Raw genomic sequence first — 11,343 nt, 5'->3', positions numbered from 1 at the left:
TACATAAAAACAGTGTAACGTTGTGTGAAATGGCTCAGAGTAATGTCGAATGGTACAGCGTACATACAAACAGTGTAGCGTTGCGTGAAATGGCTTAGCGTAATTTCGAACAGTGCAGCGTACATACAAACAGTGTAGCGTTGCGTGAAGTGGCTTAGCATAATGTCGAATGGTACAGCTTACACACAAATGGTGTAGCGTTGCGTGAAATGGCTCAGCGTAATGTAGAATGGTACAGCGTAGACACAAATAGTGAAGCGTTAGGTCGAATAGCTTTGCAAAACATCAGACGCTCTATCTGAACATTAAATTGCTTAGTATTACTTGAAATATTTCGATGTTGTGGCGAATCGTCGTGGCGTGACGTGAAGGCCATGCCATTCCTTTATTAGCTATGCTATCCTGCAACTGATCCTTAAGCCATCTTTGCTGATCTATACGACATCCTTGTATTTTTGGTGGTGACGGCCGCCAAGGCATCTCGCCGAAACCACCAAAAATACAAACCGCAAATGGAACAGCGATCTGCTGGGGGCATGACGTCATCGAATGTGAAGACTGGCGCGAAACCATTACATAGTGTAGTCGCTGTGTGGAAGAGTCTTCACTTCGCCTTGCCGTAAAGCAGAGCCAATTCGGTAAGTTTCTCCTCTTTTTTTCCCTGCCGATATTGCATTTATTCGTTTTCGTTCATGATAGTGTTAATTAAAATAGCAAGACTGGATTCTACCACGGTTTACCGGCCTCCCGGTTTACCACAGTTTGCACGCGTTGGTGAGCCTGAATTTTAATAGTATTAAGTAGTGTTATGATGTGCATTAAATGTCGATTGCCGAGCTTTCATTTCTTTTCTTTTCTGACTCGCGCTTACTTTTCAAAGGGAGTTTAACTTCAACGGCTCTTTGAACATTGCAGGAGTAAGTGAGAAGTTGGATTTTGTGTGTGCCCTGGACGCAATGGTAAGGAAACTGATATCCTTCATCTGTTTTGACATTCTTCAATCAAACATGTAGTGTTTGCCGAAGGAACCTTTTTTCCGAGTTGGTTTTGAGCACATACATACCCTCCTTGATGAGGCAGGTCTGCCATAAAATTAGTAAGAAAACTTTCAGACATAAAAGAGGGTGGTAAAGGGAAAATGTATAGAAAATATATCTAAGACATACTTAAAATTACTTCCCACCTTCGCGGGTGTCCTTCGGGAAAAATTCGTTCACGCGCTGGTTTCACTAAAATCCTAGCAAACTATATCTATCAGAAGAAAGCTTAATAACTGCAGATTACGATAAAAATATAATTTAATCGACTTTCCTTTGAGACAGTGTCAAGAGCCGGTAAGGCGTGATCGGGTATCGGATGCTGTATCATGAGCAAAATGGCTGCACAGTCTCATTCACAAGGCATCAATTAACAAAAGTGTGTCAGGCTTTTTCGATATTCTGATTGGTTGTGTCGATATCGGCATCTTTAGTTGGAGTAGGTAGAAATATGCGAATCGTGTTGCGTAAATGGACGCCACAGGACAAATGTTTCAAATATCAAAATTTCCCGACACACCTTCGTTTGTCATTATTCCTGGGATGTTTTAGCGAAATGTGACGAAAATCGGTCAAATCTGTGTACCCTATAAATTCGCTCAAAATAGTGGTATTCCTCCTAAAATCAAATGCCAGATTTTAGCTCATAAAGGTTCGCAAACAACTAGCGCCACGCCAGGAGATTATCTGGCCCCAGGAAACCGCAAACCAATAGGACAACGGAACCTCCTGGCGTCAATTACTATGGATCAAGATTTCGCCGTAAAAGTAACCCATTGCAGACTTTTTTTTTCTTTTTTTTATCTCGATTGCTCAGTGGAGCGTTGTGGAGGACGACACAATAATGAGCAAAGTTGTCAAAGGCAAAGGAAAAACCCGCTGCAAAAATTAAAAAACTGCAAAGCTGAGGAGCAAGACAACGAATCGACATACAGCTTTCAAAATTACGATTCGAGGCGATTTTTAATGTTTTTGTATCAAGACTAGTACTTGCATAAAAAAAAGGAAACTTCGTTTTTAACATCATGTATGGCAAATGTTGGTTAGGTGGCGTTCTCTTTGTTCGAATCTGGGCGCCAGCGCGAAGCTCCGTTAGTACTTATCGCTTTCACAAAAGAATTTTGTTCTTTACTTGAAAGAGTGGTACTCTTTCTTTCTTCTTTGGGCCTGCCTTTTTTTCCTTTTTTTCTCCCAAGGACTTTCTTCCGCTGTTGATTTTTCCATGAGCAAAGATTTTTCCATAAACAAAGAGCTTCCACGTGTGAATTTTGGAAAGTGCGCGATGTAAACAAAATAGGGAAATAACATGAAAATCGAGCCTCAACATGAGCGGTTGCCGCGAAAATTCCCCCAGGGAACTCACCCAGGTCCGAGATAATGACACTTTCCTGATTTATTAACTTTTATTTGAAAATACGTTTTTCTACATAGCTCGGGTGCTTTTAAATATATCAGATATTTTTTCCATGAAAACATTTGATGGAATGTTTGTATTCAGTTTTGTCAAACAAAATAAAAATCGATTTTCTAGGTCTCTGAAGGTAGGAAGTAACCTTAAACTCACGATTTACAGCAAATCAAACATTCATTTGCCGTTTCACAGAAAATAATTTTACAAAATCACGCTTTTCGACAAAAAGTTTCATATTTCACTGAGAAAACAAGGGCTGATCACGAGTCACGAAAATGCCCTTTACCGCACTCACAAAACCATTTGAAATGTACATTCTTAGAACGATTGAAAAAGCGAGTACTAGCTTGAATTGTAAAAGACACAAACACAAACTTTGCGGTAGCTTACCGGAGGAGCTTTCTTCCAGTTGATATGATTGTTTACTTACGCTGTAACTTAAAAGTTGTTGAACAGCCTTCTCGTGGTACTGATCAGGCTTCAATAAGTCATGACGAAGCAGCCGCCAATGAAGAGTGAGTTTCTTAAGGGACCGGTCATTATTTATCGCCTGGGGGGGGTCGGAGTATTTTTGTTGTCACATCGGAGCATTTACCTGATCCCCCCGTAGAGTATCTAGTTTTTTAGAGATCCCCCCTTATCGGTAGTGGAAAGTTTCATGATCCCCCCCCCCCCCTTTTCTCCCAGCCACCGCGTGTTTGAAACAGAGCTGGCACGCAATTTGAAAGTGGTAGTGGCCAGAATGAACGAAGAGAATAGCAGTAATGGTGCTGAAAAAGGGTCAAGTTCGGGCGAGGATTCAGATGAATCTGACGAGGAGACTGTGCAAGAGCCAGTGGAGAGGGCTGCCGAAGATTCTGACACGGAAGCGGAACAAGATACAGCCTCACCAAAATAAACACTTTTTTATTTGTTGTTTTCATTCGGCCGCGTATTAAAATAATGAAAGTTTATGATTTTAGATTACGATTCTCTATAAAACAAACTGAAACGTTATGAAACAATTTTGAGCAATTGTAAGTATTCCATTCTCAAAATCTTGATTACCTTTCTAATTTAGATCGTGCCTGAATAAAAACGTGTATGTTAGACTACGATAGTGATTCTTTTTTACAAAATGGAGGGTCTGTAAAAGGGTTTGGGTTTTGTGTCTGGGCTAGAATAGAGTTTATATAATACAAAATATAACTGAACGTGGTCTTGAATATATGGTTGGGGGTTTAGAGTCCCAGCGGCAAATCCTACCAAAGTATTTACAAATGCAATCACCCGGGGTCCCGGCGCGACCTAAAATTCCTTTTTTTTTGGTCTGATCCCCCCCATTATGCTTGTCAATTACGGCTGATCCCCCCTAAAGGTCTTCAAAAAACCATGTGATCCCCCCCTAAATACTCCGACCCCCCCCCCCAGGCGATAAATAATGACCGGTCCCTTAGCCATGTTAAAATTACAGATTATTTAGGTGGCGCTGAAAAGTTTCTCAAGTGCGTCTAAGGGAATGAAACGCCAATCCTGTGTCGCTTTCTTTGCACTAACCGTGTGTACATCCATTCTACTCTGCTGTTGCCGTCATACACTAATTGACAGTTGATTGTAACATCATGAACATTACATGAAAACTTCTACCATTCCGCTAAAAGCCCCCTCAAATAGTTGTTCCTCGCTATCTACCTAGGGAACCTGTCCCGTACGAGGAGCATATGAGAAATGCTTTAGAGGAAACATTTAAAGCTATGTAAGTACAAATTGATAGAGTTATGCTTGGTACATTCTGCTTGATTGTCTTTTCCGTACCCTACAGTGTAGTTGGTGTTAGTGTGTATGAACTTTTGCTATGATATCGTTTTAAGGGAAGGAAGGGGGAAATTAGGCGTCCGTCCAATGATACAATGTGCTAAGCACAACCTTTTATGTGCAGAGATCCGTTGGTTGATTTTACTACTTTGACTTTGGCACTCAACTATTAGTGTAAGAAGCTAAATACAATCGGGCCGACTGCTCGTTAGTAGACCGGTTTAATGCAGGTGTTACCGGCATACTTTTGGGAATTATTCAAAGTTCACGGGCGTTACGCCTCTTTGATCATTTCAAATTTATTTCAGGGCTACTTGTGACGAGCCTGTTACAGTCTTAGCGGAGTTCAGGCGAAGGTTACAGCGAGGGCGAATGCTTGACCTTCAAAACGACTCTGAACTGTGTGAGGGAAAGACCACGGAGTTATTTGTCTCTCGTTACCGCCTCTTCGATGATGCTATGGAAGAGATATTGAGGGATGATCCGCCAGCGATTGATTTCAGTGTACCTTTAGAGGTGATCCTCACCGGCGAGGGCACTCAAGATTATGGTGGTCCAAGGCGGGAATTTTTGGGCATGGTGATGCGCGAAATACGTGACAAGCTCTTCAAGGAAGAAAGAGAAGGCTACATCATTTTTGAGAAAAAAGAAGCACTAGACAAGAAACATTATTATGGAGCTGGCCTCTTTTTTGGTAAATATGCAAAGCCTACTGAGACACCTATGTCATTTCCACTTGAGCACACAAGAATTTCAATTTACCTTTTTATTGCAGGTTTCAGTTTGTTGCAAGGTGGTCCTACTTTCCTTGCTGAAGACCAGCTTCAGCGAATCTTCAAAAAAGATGATTTGACTAATCTGGGGGAAGCAGAAACCCAATTTCGGGTAGGACTCGAGAGATTCGGACTCGTTGAGGTAAGATTTCACAGTGACCGGTTGTAACTGATGGTCTAGTCTTCACCCTTTACATAGGCAAGAAAACCAAAACAGTGGAACCTTACAATACCGACTCTCGCTAAATACGGACAGTTTCTCTTCAAGCGCTTCCGACGAAAAACCCCACACATTTCTTTTACATGTAATAGGCAGTTGTTTAATCCCCTTTGGATCTCTGCAGTCTGGGAGCAGGTCTAAAAATGGCTGGAGAAGAATAGGGACTGTATGTAGGATGCCCTCTCTTCCCTTTGATTCTCTCTTACTCACACAAGAGATTTGTATTCCCTTGATCTCTAACAATTTTACATATATTCCATACTTTCCGAGAAAATGAATCTTGCTTTTCTCTTAATCTGTTAGCTCCTTCATGGGAAACCGAGTCTTTCATTCCTCTTCCGAAAGACAGCAGTGCTCCCTATGACATACCCCAAACTGGTGAAACTGCTGGACCCTATTTTTTCCGACGAAGCGACCAACCAAAGGCAGCGGGAAGAGCGAACATACAGACTCTTCCTGAATTACTTGAAAGAGGTGTCAGCTAACTGTCGTTCTCTTTTCTCTAGTCTAAGAAACATCACCGCTGGCTAGACAGTTGTAACTTTGCTTTATGCCAATCGAAATTTTCCACAGAGCGCGCAAAAAAGAACTGGGATTCAGAGCTTTATGAGTGCACTACTAATTTTTGTTTTTTTCTCTTTTCAGCTGGAAGAAGGGTAGATGGCAATATATCTCTCCATAGCATTTTAAAGTTCGTCACTGGATGCGAGAACGAGCCTGTTCTGGGTTTCCAAATGAAGCCCACTATTTTTTTTGATACAAATATGCCATCTTGCCTTCCTATGGGCAACACTTGTATTAGCAGGCTGACTTTGCCGAAAGGTGAGAATGTATCAATGACCAAGGAAGAAGTGTTCTCTTTCTTTGACTACGCTTTCGCAAATGATTACTTTGGCCGTCTCTAAGTGAAACTACTGATTTCTGATTGATTCTCTTTGACAAGGTGTTTTTTAATTTATAAGTTGAATTTAGTTTACAGCAGTATTGTTGAGGCGAAAATTCGTGTTCATTACACAAACTTTAAAAGTCTAGTTAAAAAAAGAGCGTTAGTTTAGGCTGTACACCAAAGGGTCAGTTGGTGCAACTCATACAAGCAATATTGTGTATATGTTTGTGTTTGCCCTTTAATGAATTCTGATTATGATGAAGATTTTAATAGCGTTGAAATGGGCCTGAGATGAACGAAATGAAAATACATTGAAAAGAACAAAGTTTATGTGTTAATGTTACCAAATACTCATCCAAACAAAAGTAAAGCGAAGGACGTTTATTGCGCAATTTTTAAAGCCGTTACGTTTTCACTTACTACACTGTTTAAAAGTCCCAATCGATACATTTTGGTATTAAAATGTTATCTTTTATGTTATCTGTGTGCTGGGAGAGAGATACTTTAACGTAAGTGGCGTACATTGGTGCATTATACAAAATGTTAAAACCTAGGTTTTCAGACGATTCATCGTTTCCAGTGCATGCAGATATGGTGTAATGTCCCATGAATCTTCGCCTTGGACTTCTGACATGCTTGCCTTAAAAATCGTAAACGAATCAGCATCTAACGGACACCGTGTCGGTGGGACGACAACCTCATTCTGTAGTGCATCATCTGTGCCGTCATGAAAGTAAGCCGTAGGATCCACACCGTATCCCTCCAAGTCCCTCTGAAATATAGTTGAAAGGAGATTCAAATAACGCAAAGCATTGGTTATGACTGCCTTAAATTAACTTTGCAAGCAAGGACTCTTGGCATCGTTTCGATCGTGATCTATATTTAAATTGAAGGGGTGGTTAAAACTCAATATTTAGTAGAGGCCACTTGAGATTGTTCACCCGTGTGGCTTTAATGCTTGGGGAACTGTGTCTGTCATATGCATTATTACGTTTACCTGACTAAGGTTTTGAAAGTATTCTGATGCCACAATACTACTTTCTTCCGCAATTTCTTGCATCCCTAGTATGAACAGTTGTAAAGGACTTTTGTTTCCTGCAGTACGTATTTTGTGATTATTCCAGGATAGCACAAATTTTGAAAGGGCCTCGTTGATTATTGGGAGATAAGTGAAGTGAAGGCAAAATAGATGCCCTTCGTTGTCCGGATCGAGCTGACCGCCTGCTTCGAGAGAAAGGAAAAGGTCGTAAAATGAGGATAGGACTAACTGGTACACATCGCGCCAGAGTCTTTCTATACGCGAGTTGTGCACGCTTCGTCCGGTGATGTAACTCCCTCTTCCGGGCCCTCTTGCTGTATGGTTTAACATGTAGTGTGCCACGTCTCTGTTTTCAACTCCCATGTCGCCCCTGACTCGTGATGGCAATCCCCATTCAGACACCGCACCCTCAAAGAGACGCAAGACTGTCACAGACGTGTTATTCGTATCGCACTTAAGATAAACGACGGAGCGACTGTAACCGTCAATACAGCCGTGAACCACGAATCGCCATCTAAAAAGAGAAGGAATAGAGTGGTAAACCGAAAGTATATGAAGGGGGGAGGGGGGGGGAGGTTACTCCTAAAACAAATGGTGCAAAGTTATTGAGACCTGAATTATAACAACAATTATGTCATCAAAATAGTGAGATAAGTGACAGCTACCGTATCAGTTTGTGATTCCCGTCCATATGCCAGAGGGCCAGAGGGGAACGTACGTTATACACTCGTCTACGGATGGCATTCATAGACCTTAGCCTCCTGCCCATGGGATCGACTCTCTTTATGGCACTCCTTAGTCTCCACCTCTGCACATGTACACCTTGCGAAACAAGGTAACCCTCGATTGTTTTGCGACCTGTCAACAAAAATAAGGGTTTTAATTTCAAGCACCCTGTGACACAGTAGTGAAGCTAATGCCACTTGTCGTGCTTTCTTGAATTCTCTGTTTAGAGGATATAAAGTGTGTTTCCAATATGCAAAAGTTTGTGTTAACACTACGGTAGGCTTAAAAGCTCTTGCCTGTAAGTTGATTACGTTTTGAATCAATATACTGGAAGAGAACAGCTTACGGGATTTTCAGAAACGGTCTCGAGTGTACGTCTATACTAAAAGAAGCATGTTTGCGTTTGCTAAGTGTGATAATGTCTACGTTTCTTGAGGTGTTCAAGCAATAACGCGTATCGGCCGAAAAGGTTTAATTAACTTATGCAATCTGAAAGAAATAAAGGCAAACGAGAAAATTTCCCAATTCAGATGTTTATCATGTCTAGTTCCAGAGGAATAAATTGTTGCGTCATTATGTACTGGTTCTCAAACTGTTCTTTACCAAGCTAAGGGCAAAAAAATCTTTATTTTTTGACTGAACATGACCGGCCACAGCCTCAAAATTTCTATGAAGACTTACTTACCCGATCTAGGGAAATTTGTCATGATACGCTGGATTAAAGAATCCAGGAAATCCTCCTCTATGTCACTGTAGCGGGACTTGTTCGTCAACTCGTACTCGGCCATACGGTTTTCAATAGTTCGCTTGCTAACCCCAAGCATTAGAGCCATGTCTTTATACGTGAAGTTGTTCTCTAACAAAAAGATAACTAGTGTTCATAAAAGAAAACACACTCCTTTGAGAGTAGATAGTTTACACTGAAAATTGAATGAAATCTTCAAAAGATGAACTCACTAAAGATGTTATGAATAACCAAAAAACGTGGTTTGGCGAAACCTATCAACTCGAAAAAAAAAGCATTCACTTCATATGGGGCATATATGGATAGTTTCAAATGTGTCTAACTTATTTTCATTTCAAATTTTCCACCTGAAAATGGGAAAAGCACTTTTTCCTCCTTACCTCTGAAAAGTAGCAGCTGCTTTTCGGAAATCGCAAACTTAGGTCTTCCTCGGCGACCTGCCTCACTCACTGCTGGTGCTTCATATCCACGAAAAGGCTCTTGTTGATGCAAGTTTACGTTCAGGTGTGTACGAGCTTGATTGATTAAGTTAACCACATCTAAAGGAATGTCCCCATTGATCAACGCTGCCTCGTAAAGAACCTCCAGTCTTAAAACAGTATTCTCTAAATCACCTCCACGATTTCCGCCTTCTTGTATATATTCAGTTATTTCATTTAGGGAATCTGATAAATGCTGACGAAAGTCCATGACTCTTAACAGTACTGAAGGACAACAAACAACGATACCTGTGAAGAAAAAAATTCTTAAGATGGAGACGGGCCACTTATAAAGCAAGCACTAATTTTTTTTTCTTCTTTGCTTTTTCATCATCTGGAAGTTTTCTTTGCTTAGCCCTAAAGGCAAGAAGAGAAACGTTACAAGTCACGCAACTCTAGTCAATATATCTAGTGTGTATTGAACTCAGTCTGTAGCAACAATAATAATAAAAATAGTAATAATAATAATCAAAAAAATTAATAGTTGAGGTACAGAAATGTAAAAATAAATGAAAATATAACTAAATATGTCTACCGAAACAAACGACGAAACAGCAAGATGCCCTGTCAATTGTCTGAATTATGCAATAGTTTTTATTCAGCAAGTTGCGAATGTAACAGATCGAACGGTAAAACTCGACCTAGAGTTGTACAATTACGTACAACTAGATGCATTACGGTGTCCGCACTAGCCTTCCTTAATACGTGATGACTACGGAATGGGAAAGAGCACAGGGAAGGTAAGTATGTATGCGCGCAAAACCAACTCAGAAAAAATATTACTCTGGCAAACACTATTTTTGGAACGCGAAAAAAAACCCTTTAACTGTTTCCGGTCCAGACACGTAATCTACGTTTGATCGACAAAATAAAAATGGAACTTACTTTTACTATCACTGCACCCAGCAAAAAAATTAATAAACAAAGCAATATAATGTACACCTCTTTAAAATAATAAATATAAACAGTCTTCTCTTAGCTTACTCTTATCGTCCGGCACACCAATTAAAACATTCCGATATCACTTTGATCGAAAAATGTCAAAACAGATCAAGGATATCAGTTTTCTTACCATGGCGTCCAGGGCACACACAATATTCAACTTCTCATGTACTCCTCCAGTGTTCAAAGAGCCGTTGAAGTTGGACTCTCATGAAAAGTAAGCGTGAGTCACAGAAAGAAAAGGGAGTTCGACAATTGACATTTAATGCACGTCATAACACTACTTAATACTATAAACATATTCAGCCCACCAACGCGTGCAAACTATGGTAAACCGGAGGGCCGGTAAACCGTGGTAGAATTCAGTCTCGTTGCTATTTTAATTGACGCTTTCATGAACGACAACGAATAAATGCAATATCAGCAGTGAAAAAAAGAGGAGAAACTTACCGAGTTGGCTCTGCTTTACGGCAAAACGAAGTGAAGACTATTCATACCATACAGCGACTACGCCATGTAATGGTTTCGTGTCAGTCTTCACATTCGATGACGTCATGCCCCCAGCAGATCGCTGTTCCATTTGCGGTTTGTATTTTTGGTGGTTTCGGCGAGATGCCTTGGCGGCCGTCACCACCAAAAATACAAGGATGTCGTATAGATCAGCAAATACAAAGATGGCTTAAGGATCAGCTGCAGGATAGCATAGCTAATAAAGGAATGGCATGGCCTTCACGTCACGCCACGACGATTCGCCACAACATCGAAATATTTCAAGTAATACTAAGCAATTTAATGTTCAGATAGAGCGTCTGATGTTTTGCAAAGCTATTCGACCTAACGCTACACTATTTGTGTCTACGCTGTACCATTCTACATTACGCTGAGCCATTTCACGCAACGCTACACCATTTGTGTGTACGCTGTACCGTTCGACATTATGCTAAGCCACTTCACGCAACGCCACACGGTTTGTATGTACGCTGCACCATTCGACATTACGCTAAGCCACTTCACGCAACGCTACACTGTTTGTATGTACGCTGTACCATTCGACATTACTCTGAGCCATTTCACACAACGTTACACTGTTTTTATGTACGCTGTACCATTCGACATTATGCTGAGCCATTTCTCGCAGCGCTACACCATATGTGTGTACGCTGTACCATTCTACATTATGCTGAGCCATTTGACGCAACGCTACATCATTTGTGCGTAGGCTGTGCTACTCGACGTTTCCCTGAGCCGTTTAACGCAACGCTACACCATTTGAGTACTGTATTGCAAATGA

At 40.9% G+C, this 11,343-nt stretch overlaps 2 protein-coding genes across 3 annotated transcripts; one reads left to right on the top strand and one right to left on the bottom strand.

Annotated features, from left to right (window-relative positions):
- The first annotated feature begins 133 nt into the window (after positions 1 to 133).
- On the top strand, positions 134 to 6,601 carry LOC149051547 (uncharacterized). The gene is made up of 7 exons (XM_089184711.1): positions 134 to 638; positions 881 to 959; positions 4,124 to 4,183; positions 4,551 to 4,936; positions 5,018 to 5,157; positions 5,539 to 5,718; positions 5,883 to 6,601. The coding sequence occupies exons 3-7, from the start codon at positions 4,149 to 4,151 to the stop codon at positions 6,138 to 6,140; spliced, it is 999 nt and encodes a 332-aa protein (XP_089040837.1). The 5' UTR covers positions 134 to 638; positions 881 to 959; positions 4,124 to 4,148; the 3' UTR covers positions 6,141 to 6,601.
- LOC149051546 (uncharacterized) lies at positions 6,488 to 10,995 on the bottom strand. 2 transcript variants are annotated; one of them, XM_089184269.1, is made up of 7 exons: positions 10,503 to 10,995; positions 10,183 to 10,259; positions 9,012 to 9,359; positions 8,572 to 8,742; positions 7,826 to 8,018; positions 7,119 to 7,674; positions 6,488 to 6,893 (listed from the first exon to the last, which is right to left on the bottom strand). In XM_089184269.1, the coding sequence occupies exons 3-7, from the start codon at positions 9,319 to 9,321 to the stop codon at positions 6,672 to 6,674; spliced, it is 1,452 nt and encodes a 483-aa protein (XP_089040395.1). In that variant the 5' UTR covers positions 9,322 to 9,359; positions 10,183 to 10,259; positions 10,503 to 10,995; the 3' UTR covers positions 6,488 to 6,671. The 2 variants fall into 2 exon arrangements, with proteins under 2 accessions (XP_089040395.1, XP_089040401.1); XM_089184275.1 differs by lacking the exon at positions 10,183 to 10,259.
- Positions 10,996 to 11,343: the final 348 nt, after the last annotated feature.

This window comes from Pocillopora damicornis, chromosome 1 (genome assembly GCF_964200805.1).
Source record: "Pocillopora damicornis chromosome 1, jaPocDami1.2, whole genome shotgun sequence".
NCBI lineage: Eukaryota > Metazoa > Cnidaria > Anthozoa > Scleractinia > Pocilloporidae > Pocillopora > Pocillopora damicornis.
This window is presented reverse-complemented; position numbering and strand designations above follow the sequence as displayed.

What these genes read in the sequence shown, in the direction of transcription:
- LOC149051547 (XM_089184711.1), top strand. Translation starts at nt 4,149, where the DNA reads ATGAGAAATGCTTTAGAGGAAACATTTAAAGCTAT. An exon ending in TGGAGCTGGCCTCTTTTTTG is followed by an intron (nt 4,937 to 5,017) that starts GTAAATATGCAA and finishes TTTTTATTGCAG; the next exon opens with GTTTCAGTTTGTTGCAAGGT. An exon ending in AGAGATTCGGACTCGTTGAG is followed by an intron (nt 5,158 to 5,538) that starts GTAAGATTTCAC and finishes TTAATCTGTTAG; the next exon opens with CTCCTTCATGGGAAACCGAG.
- LOC149051546 (XM_089184269.1), bottom strand. Translation starts at nt 9,321, where the DNA reads ATGGACTTTCGTCAGCATTTATCAGATTCCCTAAATGAAATAACTGAA. An exon ending in GCAGCTGCTACTTTTCAGAG is followed by an intron (nt 8,743 to 9,011) that starts GTAAGGAGGAAA and finishes TCTTTTTGTTAG; the next exon opens with AGAACAACTTCACGTATAAA. An exon ending in GACAAATTTCCCTAGATCGG is followed by an intron (nt 8,019 to 8,571) that starts GTAAGTAAGTCT and finishes TTTTGTTGACAG; the next exon opens with GTCGCAAAACAATCGAGGGT.